At 36.4% G+C, this 22,512-nt stretch overlaps 1 protein-coding gene across 4 annotated transcripts in view; it reads left to right on the plus strand.

Annotated features, from left to right (window-relative positions):
• Positions 1–1,814: 1,814 nt before the first annotated feature.
• The window catches only part of STK17B (serine/threonine kinase 17b), a 31,686-nt gene continuing 10,988 nt past the window's right edge, over positions 1,815–22,512 (plus strand). Inside the window, exons 1-4 of one of the 4 annotated variants that reach the window (XM_078451062.2) lie at positions 1,815–2,120; positions 3,067–3,242; positions 11,215–11,380; positions 17,742–17,954. In XM_078451062.2, coding sequence (XP_078307188.1) covers positions 11,259–11,380; positions 17,742–17,954 — 335 coding nt within the window. In that variant the 5' untranslated portion in view covers positions 1,815–2,120; positions 3,067–3,242; positions 11,215–11,258. The remainder of the gene's footprint in view (positions 2,121–3,066; positions 3,243–11,214; positions 11,381–17,741; positions 17,955–22,512) is intronic. The other 3 variants (XM_060622746.3, XM_060622744.3, XM_060622745.3) reach the window with 3 other exon arrangements.

Below are 22,512 nucleotides of genomic sequence, written 5' to 3' on the forward strand. Positions count from 1 at the left end.
AATGTTAGACTTGAGGAGGTCTAGCGTTACACACACACCAAAAATCACCACAATGATGTAGTCCCGTGATTCCCAGAGATTACTGGTTCCAGTGCTGGTACTCAGACCTCTGGGGTACTGCCCCAGTGCTCATAAAAGAAAAGATAGGAACAGTCTTACCGGTTTGTGGACTCTTAGATGATGATAGCTAAAAAGTGCATTTCACCATGCAGCTTTCAGTTAGTTTGCTTGCTTCCATCATAACTGTAGAGTTCTTTAGTCAGTTCAGTTGTTAACAAGAAACTAGATGGAAGTATTCTCCAAGCGAGAGGCTTAGAGAATAAGCACATTAAACTGTGATGAGTCAGTTAAGTAACAACAAACTTCATTAAATGATTATGAGGCATTTTATGCATTTATCTTAAGAAAAATACAGCATGAAGAGCAAAGAAATGGCTTGATCAGAATTTGCTTGGCCTACTGGGATAGAAGAAAACCTCCTCTTTAAGTGTTGACTCGGGGCGCCTGGGTGGCTCAGTCAGTTAAACTTCTGACTTTGGCTCAGGTCATGATCTCATGGTTTGTGGGTTCAAGCCCTGCCTCAGGCTCTGTGCTGAAAGCTCAGAGCCTGGAACCTGCTTCGGATTCTGTGTCTCCTTCTTTCTCTGCCCCTCTCTCACTTCTTCTCTGTCTCTCAAAAATAAATAACGTTAGGGGCGCCTGGGTGGCTCAGTCGGTTAAGCGGCCGACTTCGGCTCAGGTCATGATCTCACGGTCCGTGGGTTCGTGCCCCGCGTCGGGCTCTGTGCTGACAGCTCGGAGCCTGGAGCCTGTTTCAGATTCTGTGTCTCCCTCTCTCTGACCCTCCCCCGTTCATGCTCTGTCTCTCTCTGTCTCAAAAATAAATAAACGTTAAAAAAAAAAAAATAAATAAATAAATAAATAACGTTAAAAAAAATTTTTTTTTAAATGTTGACTAAATGTTACAGCATTTCAAAACAGAACTTTTCCTCTCCCAATATATTTTCCCAGTAATCTTCGACAATTACTGTAAATATACTCGGCAACCAATCCTACATTATATATATTTTTAAACATTCAATGGTGTCTTGCAGAGAACGTTCAACCTTTTCATTCTCTTCAAGGGATAACAAATCCTGAGCAGGTGCTGTGCGCTTTCATCTTTTCCCTTAGCATCCTATATGCAAAATCAGCAATTCATCCTAGGGGGACTCTCCTTTACACTGCTCTCAGCTATGCCTCAGGACTCCATTTCCTCAAGCGAACTTTAGTGGTGGCGCTCAGGCTCCATAAAATCCCAAGTGATGCTGATGCCTGCCAAGTTGTAGCAACCTGGGGCTCCACTTGCGGAATGGGTTCAAGCCATAGAAAACATGACTAGGAAGAGTTAGAAAACAAGTCTTTGGTAGACACAGAAGTTTGGGAATGACCGAGCAGCTGGGAGTAACTTTACTTCTTCCTCTTCCCGATCTGCAGATATTCACGCCTCGTGGGCTGACCACTCTGAAGGCAGGTAATGGTGCACCCAGTTAAGGTTACAGCCCTGCGCTCAGCCCTGGCAGCGCTGGTCTCACCCCTCCCTGGCCGCAATTAGCCCGGCGTCCCCACCTGCTCCGCAGCTCCGCCCAGCCTCTGGCCCGCCCCGCGCGGGCCACACCCTCTCACCGCTCTGGGGCCCCTCCAGCCCCGCAGCACGCGCCACTGGCCGGCGCCCCGCCCCACCCGTCACGTGACAGCCCCGCCCTCCGTGCGCTCTCGGATTGGCTCTCCCGGCCGAGGGGGTGGGTCCTAGCATACAGCCCTGCCCCGCAACGCGGCTGCAGTTTTCAAACCTCAACTGTAATCTCCGGTCACCGTCTCTGCTGCCGTCGCCGGGAGCCACCTCACAGGGAAACAGGTCACTGCTGTTGGCCGTTGTCCAGAAGAGTAAAAGTGGGTCCTGCCACGCTCGGAGCTACCTGGCGCCTCACTGGGCTAGAGCTGGAGAACAAGTCCTGTGGTGGCCACCGGCGTGTGGCTGGACGGGAGCCCCCTTGGAGGGGGGCAGCCCCGAGAGAACCTCCTGTGGCCCGAGCGGTCAGTGTCTTCCGATTCGCGCGACCGCGGTCCTGCCGCGACTGGTGGGGTAGGCTCGGGGCTGCGATTCTGAACCCGTGAACCCGCCCCTTTTACCCTGGATACGGAGACCCCAAACGTGGGAGGGGTCCCGAGGAGGGATACAGGCAGTGTGGGCGAATTAAGGGTCTCCCCAGAACTCCGACCGTCAGCCTAGTGGAGGTGGGTTGGGACTCTGCCTCGCAATAGGTGGTCCGACTGCCCGGGGCCCGTCTCTGCTCTCCGGCCGGAGTCCTGCTTCGCGAGTTCCCTCGGGTTCGGGGCGAGGACGGCCGGTGGTCCTCCCAACCCCCCACTCAGCGTGTCTTGCGTGTGCGCGCGGTCGCCTGGCTCGCCTGGGCTCTCCGGGGTGGCGTCCCGCGGGGGCTCCCTGCGCGACCCGCTCACTCGCGCCCCTTCCACGTTGCGTCGATGTGGTCCTTCCTGTCCCTCCCGAGTTCACAGCTGTGTTGTGGGCACAGGACGTATTCACCTCTGGACTGGTGGACACGTTCTGCTCACAGCTGCCTTTGGTCTCGAGAAAGTTTGGTGCTCATCTCGTGGGGCATTTTCGGTAACTGCTTGTGAACAGTGTCTTAAAGTCACTGAATGGAGCAGACGAATTGCAGTTGTTTCAGTAATGTTCAGCGATCTGATATTATTTTGATGCCGTGTAAATCACTTAAGTGTAGACGAGTCATCCTCAAACTATACAACTACGTCATGGTTACAGTATTGAAGTTTATCCAGCTCTTGGTTTTATTATGTAGGGAAAAGCGCTTCATTTGAATTCCCGTGGAGGGATTAGTAGAGACAAAGTTGAAAGAGACTTTATGGCAGCTGGTAGCTGATCGTTTTCTTCCTCGGTCTGTGATGGGACTAAGAGACACTCGGACGCAAACTTGCAAATTAAAATTAAAAAAATACATTTAAAAATCCAACCAGGTACTGATCAGATTTCAATACTATTAGGTCTGTGTATCGCATTCACTGTTTTGCCAACGTAATGTTTACCTCTGGTACCGGTGAAATGCTGAACCTTGGCAGAGATGTTTGATGCGGCGTGGCCCCTTTAAGTTCTCATCTTTGGGAATGTGTGCGCTGAGACAGCGTGGTCTGCAGGGAAGATTGGGCAAGTGGTGGCCTAGGTATGTAACCTGGCAATATAAGCCCACGAGTACAACTTTATTAAAGGAAAATATAATAAGCCAATTTTCTCATGGATACACTATTTTACAGTTTTATAGTGAACTGTCCAGAAGTAAGTTTTTAACAACTTCTAAAGTGTTTGTTTTATAAGTATTAAGCCATTTACCCATAGAACTTTGTATTTTTGAAAAAGTTGTCCATAGAAGCAGTGCTCTAATTTAAGTCCTCTCTTCTTCCCTCTTTATCCTTCTGTGAGATGTTTCATTTTTAAAAAATTTTTCTAATATGTTAATAAGCAGAATTAGTATCTGCTTATTTTTGAGATGCATAACATGCATTTTAGGTCATTTTCTAAATTATGAATCAAAAATTGAAGTGAAATATATTTACATGGCAATATATTTAAGTTTTGAAAGTAAAACTTGTGTAGTCATTTGAAAGTCTTTCTTTTTTGTGTGTGGACAGAATGGTTGTAGGTAGTTGCTTTTGGACTCTGAATAGTGAATTACAATTTGGTTAAGATAGAATCAGTTTTTAGGAAAGTCAAGCCTTGACTAATTAGTCACTATGTCAGCACATTAATAACAATTCTGAAAAAGATAAAGGCATTTTATGACATGTTTCTAATCAAACAATTTTATTTTTAAGCTTGCATTTGGCAGTGCTTTACTTGTGTTAAGTAAACATTTAAAAGCTTTGTTTTGAAACTGTTTGATAATTATGAGAGAATATCCTTATCAAAAATTGCCTGTTGTCCTCAAGAGACCCAATTAAAAACCCATGAATCAAGGAAATCAATTGCTGACACTTTCACTAAATCCTAAAATTGTCTCAAAATTGCATGCATATTATATTGTAGTGCATATTTCCTGTATATAAAATTGGCAGCTAAGAATAGTGCTGCTAGATTGACTGCTTTTAAAAGATTTTGATTGATTCTTGTGTTTTTTAAGAATTCTTTTGCATTCTGTGGCTATTGATTGTATCAGTAACATTAACAGTCATTTATATACTTCTTTTCCACTTGGAACAACTTTAATGTTTTAGTTGCTATAGTTTTCCGTAATAGTGATGACAAAATTCAAGGATTTTATTTTTAAGTAGCTTATATTCTCTGGTAGACTAATATTAAAGGATATTTCTTTGAATATTTCAATTAACAGATGTACTTATAAATTAAGTTACAAAAAAATAAAATTACAAACATATTTTTGTCTAAATATGTTGTGATGTAATTTTCAAGACATATTTTGTTAAATTTTTAAAAATATCTTTTATTTCCCCCTTTTTTCCAATAACATTTAACCCTGAACTGGAATGCTACTTTAAACATCTAAGCTAATCAATTTCTTTCAATATTTGTAGTGTATTTTGGTGCATCCCTGACCCTTTGCAATTTCTCCACCATAAGAGGGCATAGTTCTACTTTAAGCATTTAAAATTTTGATATTAACAATGAGATGGTAGTTTCATCTTTAATCCTTAAAGGATCATATTCCATTTTGTGTTGTAATGATTACTGAACAAACGGTACTTCAGTGGAACGGTGTGTAAACAGTACTTTATTTTACAATAGAAACTTAATTTTCCATTTGATGAATGACAAGCCCTATGTATTTGTTGGTCCACTGTATTTCTGTTTTTCAGCATCTTCCTGTCCTGTTCACATTATAGGGTTTAATTTTTCCTTCTGAAGGTAGAAGAGACAGCCCCGGGCTTTACTGTCATGGCACACAGTCAGGCATGGGGTCGTTACCTGGAACTTCAGCCCTTGGGTAGTATGTGCTTAGACTGGTTGGGCTAGAGTCAGCTGGCTTCCTTTTGTGATTTCCAGGATTAAATTCCTGACTTACACTTCCTATTCAATCTTGAAAAACAAACAAAACAACAAAACCTATTATTAGAATATAGTTAGTAAAAGGAATATAGTCTCTTCCTTGAAATTAAAAATCCTCTTCATCCCTGTCCCTTTACTTCTAATCAGTGGCTTAAAAATGGAGTCTTCTGCCATCCTAGCAGAAAGTTCTTACTTTATTTTGATGGACACTAGATAAATAACTCTCTAGTTCCTCTGTTTCCTAGGAAAAACTGGTAGCTATTAAATGCTGACATAGAAAGGAGTTCTTTCCCCGTAATCTTGTGCCTTGCATTGTTACCAGTTGCCTTTTGAATTTTCTTCACAATGATGTAGATTGGTCAGTCCTTACCAGGACAAATTTCTGAATTTACTGAATGAGGTAGCTTTTAAAATATTGATATTCTTAGCTGAAATAGGTATTCACATAAAAAAATGTGGCCACTTAGTCTGAAAAGACAGGTAAATACGAAATAAATTGTTGGTATTACATTACAGTATATGAAAAAATAATTTTCTCCATTTATCTAAGCTTTATGGCTATGCTGTTTAGAATTTAAATTCTCTAATAGCAGTTTAGAATATTTCTTATTTTATTTAGCCAAGTATTGATTAAGCAGAGACTAAGCTGCTTGAAGCTCCAATACTATTAATTTCAAGATGGATCTCAAGTTCTGCTAAACCCTTGAAGATCCGAGATGCACCTAAAAATTCTTGTTGCTGTATTTCATAATTCCTATAATTCAGTTCATCAAACATTAAAAAAATTACTATCTGGTGCCAGACACCATGATGGGAGTTTAGACTCACAAGTAAATGTTGCTGCCCTTTAGACACTAAAGAGAACTGCGGCCTAACATGTTACTTGTTGAGGTAAAGAGGTCTGTCGGGGGTCCTCCTAGTCCTCCTCTTTGAAGTATAAAGTTCAGGCATTTAGACCAACCTGTGGGTTTTAGGCAAAGCTTCCTGGGGGAGGTGACATTTTGTGTTGAGATATGAAGCGTGTGTGAGAAGACTTAGCCTTTTAAGGAGAAGTAGAAAGAATGTTTCAGAGATGTGGAGGCAAAAAAAAAGTGTGGCAGGAAATGAAACTGGTGTGTACCTGGCCTCAAAAGGCTTTTCTCTGCCATGCAGGAAGGGCTTTAGCTTATCGGTACTGGGTAGCTAATGAAGGGATAAAAGCAGACGATTTAATTCTGTAGATGTTTTCATTTATTGTATATTAAATATTCTATTCTTATAAAGTATTTTTATTGATAACTTTGAAATGAATATTGTGATGAATATTTTTAAAAATAGAGCTATTTATAGGTTGTTTTACTTCTGATCACATCACATTGCTTTCTCCTTTCAAGTAAGTTAAGGCCCAGACCAAACCTAACATTTCCTCTGTTACTTCCTTCACTGATCCATATCTGAATTCTTATTGTAATTATTGTAATGGGAATTAATGAAAGAAAAATATTTGAAAATAAGTTTGAGGTACTGTATAATTGGAAGCTTAATTTTATCTTGCCTCTATTACCCTCTTACTGTTTCTAGTGCTTGACTGTGTCCCTGAACACACACACACTCACAGTTACCTACTAAGTCCCTTAAGATTTTTTTTAATTAGTATAGCCTAATAAAGTGTTATGAAATGAATTTCAAATAGATTGGGACATATTGGCAATGTAGAATCAGTTATGTGAATTGTGGTAGAAAATAAGGAAAGGTCTGGGGTTGTTGTTGGAGTTAAAGAGAAATTGGTGGGAAGGCACAGAGACAGAGAGCTGACTGATAGCCTTCATGTACCCAAGGATTAAATCTTACATGATGGGCAACCAGATGTTTGTGGGAGGTTTAGACAAAGGTAACATTCATGGTCCATTATATGTAAAATTGGCCAAAGGAGAAGAAATGGAAAAATATCTAGGCTGTGGCAACTGGGTCAAGTGCAGTAAATAGAAGGAAAATATAGAACGCTATATGTATGCCTTAAGCAGTCTGTAGTATATTAACAATAAGTAGGTAAATGTCAGGTTCTGTCTTCAGAAATGTGCTCGCTTTTTTTTTTTTCTGAGACGTAGCTGTGTTCAGAGCTAGTCTGAAATGTATCACAATTCAAAAAAAGATTTTTGTATTAACATGTATTTAAAAGAATTGCTGATTGCCCAGTGCTGTTTTCAGCTACATTTATAGTCCTAAAAATGCCTGTGGGTACATTGAGCATTATGAATGTGAGGGAAGGAAAAGTTGCTAGGGTAAAAAAATTAAACATAAGACAGTGTCCAGTATTAGGAAATATTATTAAGTAGCTCAATTAATAAGGCCCTAGTTATATTATTATAATCCATATCAATCCTTTTTTAAAAAGGTCATCTCTTTTCTAACATAACTAAATAATAGATATAACAAAACTTAATATTTATCTGTATATTTGGATATCACATTTTGGAGTTGTTGGGCAGGGGACCCAGGATAAGTCTAGATTTTCACAAGTGATACTCATAATTAAGGTGTATGTTTTAAGGTTACAAATTGTTATTCATTATATAGAATTGTATCTATGACATTAATTTAGAATTTGTTAAATTGTCTTTTCTGTCCAGTATTAAACAAGGCATTAATTCTTATTTAGTGCTTACCTTGAATGCTTATATGGTCTCTGCATAAAAGCTGAAATATTATTTGGATAGTGAACACCATCTGCTCTGTATAAATGCAGAGAAAATGCTGAGGCCTTAAAAATTTTGAGCAATAATGTCTCTTGAACCTACAACCAAGTAAACCCTTAATGTGTGAAGAGATAGATTTTTCTTTTGCAAGTGGGCAAGTTGCTGCATTTAGGGTCTCATCATGTATATTCACAGCAATATTTTTTCTCTAAGGCATTTCCAAAGGCATTTACTAATTTTTGCCTATTATTAAAGTAGTACCTGCTTAGTGTAGATACTTTAAAAGCAGGAAAGCATAAATACTGTCATGATCCCACCACCCAGAGATAGCCACTATTAACATTTTGCCCTAATTTCCAATCCTCTCTTTGCTTTTTTATTTTTGCCACAAAATTATCATGTATATGCTTTTTGTGTCTTCCTTTTTGCACTTAAGCTTATATGAGTTAAGAATATTCTTTGGAAGCATGGTTTTTGAGTATATACATCTTATTTTTAGGTATATTTAAACATTGTTGGACTTTGGAATTCATTCAATAAGTTTTTTTTTCGTTATTATAAATTATATTTCATTGAGCATAAGTCTTTGACCACATCTAAGACCCATATTGACTCAGGAAACTTGAGAGCAAAAAATACTTACTCATAAAATTAGTTCTGTTAGAGTTCTTATGAATACATCACTTTGTAGCTGATATATCATAGCATGAGATAAACATCTTAGATTCTACAGTCTCCCTGAGGTGAACATCAGAGTCAAGAGCCTGTACTCTGTCTCTGTGAGTGAATTTGACATGTTCTTATTCTTGTATTTCCCAAGGCCTGATTGATGGACACTGTTGGGAATTTAGCCCAGTTTGTATACATGATACAGTTATATCCCTTCTTTATGTGTATATATATGTATAATATAAATATGATCATAAGCAGGCATATTCATAGACTTTGAGATTTAGAAAAAAATTGTAAAAGGCCAAAGATGACCTGAAAAAAAAAATAGATTGAGCATAGAAATTGGTAACCATATTGATTTTTCTGAGAGGAATATATGGCCAATGTAACTGAGTGCTATCAGAACTAAGAAAGTACATAAATAGTTTATCAAAACACAGTAAAAAAAATAAAAAATAAATAAAACAGAATTTTAAGAGTTGAGTGTAAGCTAACTTGGGGTGAGAAATTTGTATATGAAAACAGTACAAACTACTCAACAGTACCCAGAGACTGTGTAGAGAGTATCTTTAGGTAGAATATTAACAATATTTACTTACTGAACAATCATGATGTACTCTCATGACAAGCACTATACCAGCATCCTTCATCATGAATTCATCATATTTTAATTTTAATCTTTAGAGTTCTGTGAGTTCTTCTGAGAGTTCTATTATAATCCATGCTTTAGAAGAAACAGAATTCAAGCTTTCTTCACTGGTAATCAGAGAAATGCAAAGTAAATCACAAGATTTCATTTCCTTTCATCACACTACAATAGCCAAATTTAAAGGCCTGAATGGGACAAATGTTGGCAAGAAAATGATAAGGTCTCCCACCTAGTGATAGTGGGAATGTAAACTGGGCATGTAAAGAAGGGACCAACTTCAACTGTGTCAGTGATGTTATTTATTTTTATCATATTTATTTTTTATATTTATATTTTATATTTATATAATATTATTATTATATTTATATAATATAATATATTAATATAAAATATAAATATTTTATATTTATATTTATATTTATTTGTTATATTTATTTTTAATTTAAACGAAATATGGCAAAGCAATAAGATTGAAAAAGTGTTATATTTGTATCCCTTCTTATACATTTGGAAATATATATATATATATTTTATAAGTAGCTATATTTGTTTCCCACACTGCCATGACAAAGTACTGCAGATTGGGTGACTTAAACAATAAATTTATTCTCCCATAATTTTGGAGAGTAGAAATTTGAGATCACGGTGTTGACAGTATTGGCTTCTTCTTAGATCTTTCTCTGTGGCTTGTAGATGTCCTTTTTCTCCCTGTGTCCTCACATGGTTTTCCCTCTGTTTCTGTGGCCTAATCTCTTTTTATAAGGACACTGATCCCGTTGGATTTGGGCCCCCTTAATGACCTCATTTTTAACTTAATTACCTCTTTAAAGGCCCTAACTCCAAATACATTCACCTTCTGAGGTGCTGGGGGCTAGGACTTCGGCATGTGAATTTTGAAGGGAGGGACACAATTGGCTTATAACAGTGGTGAAGTTAAATAATTTAGTTAAGATCTCATAGGTGGTATGATGGTTAAGTTGGATTCAGACTCAGATGTGATTCAGTCCAAATGTTATTTTCAGAATGCTACGCTGCTACCCTTAGACCACTAGAGATGTACACCCAAACTAGTTAGGTCTTTGTTTCTCCAAAGACCAACACATTTAGAGAAAGAAAAAATTACTGACTTAAGAATAAAACCACAAAAATATGGAAACTGAAAACACTGAACTCTTATCACACTGCTTTTTAATTGAATATAGTTGGCATTTGAATTTAGGAAGGTAAACAACAGTACATGTCAAGTAGGAAATAAACAGAGGAAAAATGTGGCAGAGAAAGAACAAAAACCCTACAGTGTTATTGAAAGAGGGTGCTAGAAGAATAATACTGGATCTTTTTTTGGTAAACATAGGAGGAAGTCCTAACTATTGTAAAATATATAGTCTGCAATTATATGAATTCAATTAATGTGAAATGGTAGTTTTGTTAAAACTGAATATATGTAAATATCACAAAGTTGAAGATAAATATGGGTTCAAGGTACAGAACTGTAGAATAAGGTTTTATACACGGTCACTCATCTAACAAAATTATAGAGCTCAGTTCTACCAAAAGAAAAAACTCTTAAGACCTATGAAAGTTTGAATTTAATAGTGAAATGTAGGTAGTCTGTGAAATAAGTTCTGTTTCTTGTAGTCATTCAGATGTCAGTAACAAAACTCACAAAATGGGAATTCACCACCAAAATTGTTTGGCCATGAGAAGTTATATTTAAAATGAGTAGTCATTACCCTGCTGTGTTAAAATCTTGTTATGTGAAGGTATAACTTCAAAGAATGACAGTTTAAAAATTAAATTGAATGGTTGCTTATATTAAAATTTTATTGTAACTATTTTCTAAGAATCTGAGAGGTTTGAGGATTTTTATAGTAGTTTTATTATGAAATAAAGTCAGTAACTTAGTTCAAGTACCATAGAGATGATACCAGTTTGTGTGTGTGCTTTTTGTTTTTCTTCCTTCTGGGTCGAATGTGCTGTTTAAAAATCTTTCTTTTCTTTTTTTGGGGGAGGGAAGGGTTGTGTCTTACAGCTGTATTTAGAGCTATAAAACATAATGTACATCCTGTCTATCTGAGATAACATCTTTTTTAAAATTGCATTTAAGTTATATCCTATATATTCTCTTTTTTAAATAGGTAAAAATAAGTGACTAAAGAAGCATATCTGGGAGTCATCTAACATGTCGAGGAGAAGATTTGATTGTCGCAGTATTTCAGGGTTGTTAACTACAACTCCTCAAACTCCAATGAGAATGGAAAACTTTAATAATTTTTATACACTTACATCTAAAGAGCTGGGAAGGTAAGGAAATTGTGTGGTATGTATGCTGTTTAAATTCACATATTGAGGGGCACCTGGGTGGCTCAGTTGGTTAAGCGGCCGACTTCGGCTCAGGTCATGATCTCGTGGTCCGTGAGTTCGAGCCCCGCGTCGGGCTCTGTGCTGACAGCTCAGAGCCTGGAGCCTGTTTCAGATTCTGTGTCTCCCTCTCTCTGACCCTCCCTCGTTCATGCTCTGTCTCTCTCTGTCTCAAAAATAAATAAATGTTAAAAAAAAAAATTAAAAAAGAATAAATTCACATATTGAATTTTCTGGGTCTATAGTTTTATAAAATTCACTTGATCATTTAAAAAAATGGTTGGAATTCTAGAAAGTCATCATGTCTTCTATTATTATACAGGATCTAGTTTTAACTGACTTGGAAATCAAATCTGTAGAGAGTTAGTGAGCTTGTATGATATATCCCACCTAGCTTAAGAGCCCCTGATAGGAGGTCAGGGTTCTTAATTTGAGGCTGTGCATGGCAACAGATAGCTTAGCATAGTGGACTGTCAAGTCCAAATCCGGGCTCTGCCATTTCCAAACCGTGTGACCTCAATTAAATTTCTGTACCTCTTAGTGCTATAGTTTCCTCATCTGAGAAGTGGGGATGAAGATAATTGTATCTATCTTCTATGGTTGTTATGAGGATTAAATTAGTTAATATTTGTGAAGTAGTAGAATCTTATTAATTTTTGTTAAAATTTTTTAAAATTCCTAGGATATTGTGCTGGGCTACAAAACAAATAAGGAGGGCCTCCTCCTCTTTTTTCCTAAATTAAACAAAAAGACTTAACACATATTTGATGGTATAATTCTATATGACAAACAATGCATGTTCTATAAGTAAAACCCTGTACTTAACGCTAACACTTACCTGTTTTGCCTGATGAGAGTGTAAATTCCTTAAGGCCAAGGGGCAACCTGGGATTCTGCAATTTAGTACTACCATTTTAATATATATGGAAGTTGTAAAAATAGACTAAGATATTTATGTTATATGTTCAGCATCTTTGAACTTTAAATTAAAGACATTTAGCAGAGTTGAAAGATGGTGATCAGTTTCTATCTTCGGTTTGATTTTAGTTCTGGAGGTAAATGTTTTGCTTATCTTAAAATGGTTTGCTAAGTCTGTGTTTGTATTGATAGATCTATAGTAAGATAGTATGATTGATTTTTATCTTTGAAAATCTCAGTGTGAAAACAAAAGTTGACTGGACCATGAAAAGTAATTCTGTTCTTGGTGATCTTTTACAGGAAGGGTGACAAGTCCTAGCCTTATCAGTTGTTGGATGCAGTCTTTCTTTTGCAAAATAAGGATGATAACATCTACTTCATTAGACTAAGGACTAAATATGAAAGCATTTTTCTTAATTCCTGGCATATTTATTTATTTAATTTTATGTACAAAGTATCTGGGTGTTTTAATGGTGTATTGAAAGATACAGTTTTAAAAACCTTTCAGGATGTTTCTTGGAAGGGGCACCTGGGTGGCTCAATCAGCTGAGTGTCTGACTTCAGCTCAGGTCAGGATCTTGTGGTTTGTGAGTTCGAGCCCATGTCAGGCTCTGTGCTGACAGCTCAGAACCTGGAGCCTGCTTCAGATTCTGTGTCTCCCTCTCTCTCTGCCCCTTCCCCGCTCATGTTCTGTCTCTCTCTCTCTCTCTCTCTCATAAACATTAAAAAAATTTTCTTAAAAAAAGAATGTTTCTAGGAAATTGTTTAGTTCTAAATCTGTGATTATTTCTGTTTGCATTATAACAGGAAGGAGTAAGTTTTACTTTTAGTTGCCTGTATCTCACATCAAATAGTGATAGAATCTTTGCACTGGAAGGACTTTGGTGGTCAGTGGTGGTCTAATACAATTTACGCAGCAATCTTTCCTATACTTTTCTTGACAAGCTGTTTATCCAGCCTTAATTTGAATGCTGCCGTGATGGGGAACTCATTACCTCAGAATGTATCTGTTCCATTTTGTGGGTGCCTCTTAGGCACAGAAGGTTCTGTTTTCTACTCTACTAACATCTACCCAATAGATGTGGTTCATCTTTTGTAGCTGCATGTAATGTCCTTGTAAAAATTCTTCAGAGATTTGAATATGGCCAAACACTGCCAGTTTCCTTAAATGCTCATATTATGACCTAATTTCCAGACAGCCTTCCTTGATCCAGTTACCTTCTTCTGGACTCCTTGTATTTTTCATTGTCAGTCTTAAAATGAGGAGGCCTAGAGTGTACACAGTTTGGTCAGTATCTTAACATCTAGAATGCTGTAAAGGTTTATTGAGATAGCTTAAGATTCCATTGGGAGTCTTCTTTCTTTTTTCTTCAACAACCATGTCAAATATATGTCATATAGCATCATGTAGTATATTAGTAAAAAACACATTAAATTGGAAGTCAGTTGACCTGTCTTTACTGTGGATCTAAAGTTGTGTGATCTACTTAGTTGTGTGATTTCCTTTTCGTTGAGAGGGTGGACTAGATGTCTCCAAGTTTCCTTCTATGGCAAAGATGTTTGGCAACTGCTTTGAGCAGGTAACTGAATATAAAAAGCTTTGAACAGTAAACACAATAAAGGGGATCTTTTCCATTTTTCTAAGTTATATTTTGATCAGTAACTGTACATATATTTATTAAGTTAACTTTGCAAAATAAGGGATATTATGGGGGCTAGAAAGTCTATAAAATACTTTTTCCTTTGAGAGATTTGTAGAACCTAAACTTTGGGGAGGACAGTATTAATAATTACATTGTTTTATAAATGAGATACTATCATAAATAACAAGCCTGAACTTGAATCAGGTGTATTTTTTAACATTCTAGAGCAAAAACTCATAATAGACTCTGATTAAAACAAACTCAGATTGCTAATATCCCCTCTTCTAATATCTTTATGAAAGAGACCTAACATTTTTCTTTGAATTAATATGGGCTAATGAGTCAGATGGTAAATTTTGATATTTCTTTTTTTTATTAAAAAAAATATGTTTATTTTATTTTTGGGAGAGAGAGCAGGGAGGGGCAAAGAAAGAGAGGAAGACACAGAAACTGAAGCAGGCTCCAAACTCTGCGCTATCAGCACAGAGCCTGACGTGGAGCTCGAACCCAGGAACTATGAGATCATGACCTGAACCGAAGTGGGAGGTTTAACCAACTGAGCCACCCAGGTGCCCCTTGGTATTTCTAATTAGTAAAACTTGATCAGTTGGAAATCATGATCTTTCATCTGTCAATAACTTGCTTTAAGTTCTTCCACTATTGCTACTAACTTTAATATCCTATACTAATGCACAATGAAAATTAAGATCAAAATACTGTTTTTCTTGAGGCTTTACATTTTGAACTATGTAAACATAATTCTAGCATGTGGTGTGAACTACAAAAGTCTTTTAAATCAAGTTGATCTTTCTAAATCAACTTTTTAAAATTTAATTTTAAGATGTTAGTGCTGAAGAATTTATTTTCCTTTAGCAGACTAAAAGAAAATATGTAAAAGTTAACAGTTCGTTTTAGACTATTTCAAAAAACTTTGCATTGTTCCTGTTTTTTAACATGTTGGATATGTTTTTTTCCACCCCTCCCCCAACTGAGGCAAGGTTTCTTAGGACTTCTTGTGGTTAGAAGGGTGAGGCAGATGCAGAAATAAACGTCAGCTTCCTTTGTGGCTCACCCTCCCCCCCTCCTTTCACATTTTATCGTCTATTCTAGAATGCAAAAGGGTAACTACTAGCACTTTTCACTGCTGGGAAATCTAGTCAGCTTTGCCTTTTTAGGTTATGAATTAAGTATTGTTGTTAAGGGTATTTAATTTTCTTAAATATTTCTGTTAAGTTTGATACAGGAAAATTATGATAAAAGATTATTTTTGTTACTTCTAAACTGCAACTAACATTTTAGAATAGGAAATAAATACTCTTTCCTTCCTAAGTCATCTGATAATTATGGTAAGAATATTTACCTTATTTAACAGCATATACATTTATATATATGTAAAATGTTATTGGAATTTCAAATAACTTTTAAAAATATAAATGCTTTAACTACAGGATATAAACTAAAATAGCACAGTGTATGGTATTCTAGTAGGTGCATAGCTCTTGCATTCATTCAACAGATATTTCAGTTCCTGTTATGCATTAGCAAAGTGTACAGTTTATAACAACTGTAGTAATTAGAACAAACAGGGTCTCTGCCTACATGGGACTTTTACCCAGTGGTAAGCACTGACAGGTAAATAAATAAGTACCAGCATCATTTGGTCACTTTTGTACTGGATTGTTTAAAAAAGCCTCATAAGAATACATGAAACAATGAGGTTAAAAAGTGTTACCAGTTAATTTTGCTCTTTGTTCCTGAGAAGATTCTGGCTTATAGATGTAATTACAGAATTGCAGCAGAACTTAATTGTCACAGTTGGTAGTATAAACTTTTTTTTTTTTCAGATGGACAATTTTCTTGGCTAACTTGTTTCTGTTTACTTAGTTTTACAAGGTGAATTTCTGTATAAAACTCAAAATTTCCTTTCTGTTTTAGACACACTTTCACTTCTAAATGTGAGTGAGAATTGGCAGAAGTGAGTTGCACTTCTTAAAAAATGATCTTAAAGGGAGGAATTGTTTTGTAGTGATTAGAAGAGAAAGCTAAAAATTCACCTTCCGTAGTTTAATTCTTGGCACTCCAATTCCATATATGATGTTTCATGAGTCATTTAATCTTAGTTTGACTTGATTTATCCAGTATAAAATCTATAAAGGGTAGTTTGAAGACAAAGACTGATGACCTTTTTGTATGCTCATTGAAATGCATTGAATTGTATTGCTTTTGCATATGGTGAGAAAGTGCCTTAGTTTAAATTATATATGCCAAATCTTAAATGAAACGTTCTTTCCAAGAATCAGGCTTGTGCATGCAAATTTATTGAGTTGTATGTTTTGATGAATGTAGAAGAGTCAGATTATAGCCTGGTCACTTCTTTTGGCATTGTAGCATACTTTTTCAGCTTGGTTTCCTGTCCTTTTCACCAGCACCAGTTTTGAAGAAATGTGGGAAATAAAGAGTAGGAATCCTTGTCATCCTGGCCCTTGAGAATAGCAATTAAAATAACAATCAAGCAATTTATTTTGTTCCCCCCTCCCCAGCCCCAAATACCAGGTTTTCCTTGCTAAGCACCTGACATGTGTTAGAAGTCAAATTGGAGAAAGAAGAGTTAGGGAACAAAAGTTCTTCTCTGAAGACCCTTTATTTATACTTCATATGTTAGTTTGAGCCTTAGGATATAGGTTCTTAATCTTGGATCCTGTGGACTCAGGTTTAGAAGGTCGATAGATGGGCTTTGAAGTCTGAAAACCCTCTGGAATTGTATGTAAAACTTTCTGTTTAAGGGCATGGCGTACATTTTTCTGGGTAGGCAGTCAGTTGCCTTTATTAGTTTCTTAAAATAGTCTTACTCAAAATAGCTCTCGATCTTTGGGAAATTAGATTTTGGGCAACTATACACTTAGTATAGTGTAGATTTAAATTTTGGCTGAGATGCTGAGCACTTCTGTTGGAGAGAGCTAAACACCTACTTATTCCTAAAATGATAAACATGACCTTAATGGGTGTATTTGTACTTAGCTATTGATAACTATTAATTTTCTTAGTTGATCATGAAGTGTCTCTGGATACTCTCCGTAGGATACATATACCTCTGTTATCTGTTACAGGCTTCATAGACTACTGGCCAATATTAAGAGATTTACTGGAAAAACAACTACTAAATTAGTGATAGAAAGTTTCAAAGATTGTTAAACATGGTGCTGAAAGGCAAAGCGATTACACTGATACAATGAAATGTCAAATACCCACTTTTGCTTTAATTTTAATTTTTTATTTTGGAAGGAAGCTGTTTTGATTAGAGAGTTAGTGTGGTACCCTTTTAAAGGTACAGTCTTTGGAAATAGACTAAGATACATATACTCTCTGGGCTCTGCAAAACAATTTCATTGCTATGTAGGATTGTTATGATATTTAAACACAAACATTTATAACAAGAGTATGGCATGGAGTTGGAATGCAAATGAGATCTCCCCTACAATGATAACATATTATATTAACAGTGATGAACAAATACAGTTATGTCTTATCCTGTTTTTACATTTGCCATTTTAATTTTTCTGTGATAATAATATAAATTTCATAAAAGTATATGTAGTATTTGATTCAGTTAAGAGAACATAGTTCTCAACTAATGGCATAGTTGTTTGAAAGGATTAATTCTAAATTGCAGTTGTAACTGTGTGTTATGTTAATATTGTTCTTTTTGGAAAAGTTAAAATTGACTGTCCTCATTTTCCCCCCAGAGGAAAGTTTGCTGTGGTTAGACAGTGTATATCAAAATCTACTGGCCAAGAATATGCTGCGAAGTTTCTGAAAAAGAGAAGAAGAGGACAGGATTGTCGAGCAGAGATTCTACACGAGATTGCTGTACTTGAATTGGCAAAATCTTGCCCTCATGTGATTAATCTTCATGAAGTCTATGAAAATACCAGTGAAATCATTTTGATATTGGAGTAGTAAGTATATACTTTAATAAATTTAAATAAATTTGTAGTACTTATTTTAATTGGTGGGATAAAGGTGGCTTGAAATGTTAAGAACAAGAATGATAAAAGTATGACAAGAACTTATAAAGATTTGGGGGCACCTGGGTGGCTCAGTCTGTTGGGTGTCCCACTTTTAATTTCAGCCCAGGTCATGATCTCACAGTTCATGAGATCAAACCCTGCATTGGGCTCTGCACTGACAGAATGGAGCCTGCTTGGGATTCTCTCTTACTGAGTCTCTCTGCCCCTCCCCCACTTGCACACACACATGTGCTTTCTCTCTCTCTCTCAAAATAAACATTTAGGAAAAAAAACTTGTAAAGATTTCTGTTGATAAAATATTAGAGAGACATGGTGTATATTTGAAAATTTTCACATATACACAAAAACTAATTAAACAGTACACACAAAAAAACCCAAATGACATCACAATGCTTGAGGAATGTGGTGAAACAAGTATACTTTCATTGCTAATAGCATAGAAAGTCGAAGAGTTTTTGTGCAGAACTACCTGATGGATAAATAGAATTGAAATCATTTATATAATTTATCCATCTATTTGAAAAATACATCCAAAGGAATGACTCATGGAGAAAAGAAGGGTGAATTTGCATGAAGGTGAAGGTGTGCTTGTCACATTGTTTGTTGAAGAAACACATTTACTTAGTATTGTGTAACTTGTGAAAAACTGTTAGGAATTGTAGCAATAAGAAATAAAATATATCTCTTCCCACAACTCAGTGAAAAGCTGAAAACACCCAAATAGTCAACAATTCATCACATTAAGCATGGGGTAGGTCATGGTTAAGCCAACTGGCCGGTTAATTAGTATATTCACATGTGACTCTAAAATAGTACCTTTATGAGTGACAGTCTGACACATTTATTATATGTATATAAAATGTGTTTGAACATCTACAACAATTGGAAAAGGTTAGCCAAATTTATGTTTAATATGCTTTTAGCGTCTGATAATTTTTTATAGAAGAAATCTATTTTATAATAAACTAAAGAGATTAAGTATTTACTTCAGAAAAAAGTGCATTATAAATACGGTAATTCTTTTTAGTGGTTAACCTGCATCATTGCCTTTTTGAATGTAAAAGTATATTATGTAGCCTAGGGGTGTCTGAGTGGCTCAGTCTATTAAGCTTCTAACTCTTGATTTTGGTTCAGGTCATGCATGATCCCAGGGTCATGGGCTCAAGCCCCGTATTGGGCTCTCTGCTGAGTATGAAGCCTGCGTAAGATTTTCTCTCTCTCTCTTCTCTCTCTCTCTCTCTTCCTCTGCCCTTGTCTCCCACTCATGCTCTTTCTCTGCCTTTCTCTCTCTCTCTAAAATAAAATAATAAAAACCAAAAAGTAATATAGCCTAATTTTAGTATTCAGGTATTTTAAGGATGAAGAAGTTTGTTTATATATTTGTAAAAAGTATGTTTTTATACCAGGAAAGTTGATTACCTAGAATCAACTTATAAATATGAAAATGCTTATTTTGCAAAATGTTAAACTGGCAAGTAGTTCATTTAAGAATGAATACTATGGGGCACCTGGGTGGCTCTGTTGGTTGAGCGACTGACTTTGGCTCAGGTCATGATCTCATGGTTCATGGGTTCGAGCCCTGCGTCAGGCTCTGTGCTGACAGCTCAGAGCCTGGAGTCTGCTTCAGGTTCTGTGTCTCCCTCTCTCCCTGTCCCTCCCCTGCTCACTCTGTCTCTCTCACTCTCTCTCTCTCTCAAATATAAATAAATGTCAAAAAAATTAAAAAAAAAAAAAAAGAATGACTACTATGAGGGTGCCTGGGTGGCTCAGTCAGTTAAACATCTGACTTCAGCTCAGGTCATGATCTCACGGTTCATGGGTTTGAGCCCCACATTGGGCTCTGTGCTAACAGCTCAGAGCCTAGAGCATGCTTTGGCTTCTCTCTCTCTCTCTCTCTGTTCCTCCTCTGCTCACGCTCTCTGTCTCTCTCTCAAATAAACATTAAAAAAATTTTTATTAAAGAATTAATACTGTGTACATTTTCCATAAAACAACATACTAAGGTATAATATAACACCTTCAAAATAAGTTAGAATCACAGAAATGCCCAGGATGCTATCAGTCTGATTTCATTTTTCATATATTTTGTGATTATTTTTGTTAGATTAATCTAACCTTTAAAAAGTTATCTACTTGGGTATTTTGCTAAGCAAAATAAGTCAGTCAGAGAAAGACCAATACCATATGATTTCATTCATATGTGGAATTTGAGAAATTTGATAGGTGAACATAGGGGAAGGGAAGAAAAAATATAAAAAGAGGGAGGCAAACCATAAGAGACTCTTAAATACAGAGAACAAACTGAGGGTTGATGGGGGTGGGGGATGGGGGTGGGTTAAATAGGTGATGGGCATTAAGGAGGTCACTTTTGGGGATGAGCACTGGGTGTCATATGTAAGAAATGAATCACTGGGTTCTACTTCTGAAGCCAAGACTACACTGTATGTTAACTAACTTGAGAAAAAAACAAGTTATCTACTTGCATGACACTGCACGTTTGAAGTATGTGAAAAGGAGCTAACCTTTTTCAAACATAGTAATGGAATACTAGTTTTAGAGAATGAATACATAGGAGCATTGAGTACTTTCATAAAATTTTCTTTGGGGGATTTATCTAAATAGCAACAACAAAATACATCAGAAAATTTTGACACATTTTATGGTTGGATTTTGTTCATACTCTGAAAATTGATTCAGGTACCCTGCCAAGTAAACTGAATTCCATAAGGGCACAACTGTACCTTATGGCTGAAGTGTATAGCAAGCACTCATTAAATGTATAAATGGATTAAAATAATTAAAAAAAATTTTTTTAATGCTTATTTTTGAGAGAGACAGAGCGTGATCAGGGGAGGGGCAGAGAGAGAGGGAGACACAGAATCTGAAGCAGGCTCTAGGCTCTGAGCTGTCCACAGAGAGCCCAACATGGGGCTTGAACTCACGGACTGTGAAATCATGACCTGAGCCGAAGTCAGATGCTGAACCGACTGAGCCACCCAGCACCCCTGAAATAATTTATTACTAGATCAACTAAGACCTACTAAAATTTATTGCTAGAATTTGGTTTAGTTCTTACTACTTTTTGGGTAGCATTGTCACATCAGATAATCTCAAAGGTAAAAATGTAGCCAGGGAGACTTAGTTATTTTCATAAGGTGGCATAATTTTTTATGTGGTGAAAGTAGAACGGTGAAATCTTTTACTCTAATAACAATTACCAATCTGATCCCCTCCTCAAGTCATCCTACATACTTTTCTTCCTTGACTTTTTTGGTACAAAATTTAAAATCTTCAAAGAAGTTGAAAGAACAGTATAATCAATACTCATACTTTTCAGTTTGATTTACCAATTGTTGACATCTTACCACATTTATTTAGCCTTTTGAAAGATGTATAACACATAGGTTTACATGACAGTGTACTTCTACTAAAGTACTATTATCACACACAACATACATACAAATACATATGCGAATGAAGGCAAACACTCCAAATTTCTAAATTTGTTGGTTGATGTCCCATCAGAGGACAACTCTTCTAATAGAGAAAAAGGAGGTGTACCTGAATATGCCTTCCAGGGCAATGATAATGGTATATAGGTGTCTTTTATCTCTATAGAGAGATTTTTTCCTCTCTAGTCACTGCTCTTGTGTGGCTTGTTTGACCAAATCATCTGCTTGTCTACTACTCACTGCTTACATTTATTCTAGTTTCTGCTGACTTCTGTAATCTGCTTCTTGTGTTATCTGTTCATTCCCTCCTCTTAGCTCCTCTTCCTAATTTTCCGTTTCCCATAGCTCTACCTGTGTCCTGCTTTTATGGGAAAAATGGCAATCCTACAAAAGACATTGGTCAACTTACCAACCTAAAAAGAAGAGACAATCTGATTGGCTGACAATTATAATATTTGTTTGATTTTGTTACTGAAACAAACAAAAAACCCTTAGGATACTTTTGGTTATAAAAGTAATACCTATGCATTGTGTTAAATTTAGAGGACATAGAAGATAGAAATTATACGTAAACTGGTTACTTTTATGGCACGTTCCTATATTTTAAAGTTATTTTTATTTTTTGGTCTGTGAATATATACCTTCAGAAACAAAGGTTTTTCTTTCCCTTTTCTTTTCCTTCTTATGACTGCTCATACATATGACATGCTTCTTCCTCTTGTCAGTCAGTGAGACTTCTGAATTTCAGTTTCAGCTGCTCTGAAGAATGACTGCCTATTCCATCATTCATTCATTCAACAAACCTTTATTGAACACCTTCTACATGTCAGACACTGTCCTGTTTTACCACATAGAATATGCTTTACTTGAGATATTCTTTTTTTTTTTAATATTTTTTTTATGTTTATTTATTTTTGAGAGTGAAAGTGAGAGAGAGCATGAGCCGGGGAGGAGCAGAGAGAGAGGGAGACACAGAATCTGAAGCAGGCTTCAGGCTCTGAAGCACAGAGCCCGATGTGGGACTCGACCCCATG

Source organism: Panthera onca, chromosome C1 (genome assembly GCF_046562875.1).
Source record: "Panthera onca isolate mPanOnc1 chromosome C1, mPanOnc1 haplotype 2, whole genome shotgun sequence".
NCBI classification, from domain to species: Eukaryota; Metazoa; Chordata; class Mammalia; order Carnivora; family Felidae; genus Panthera; species Panthera onca.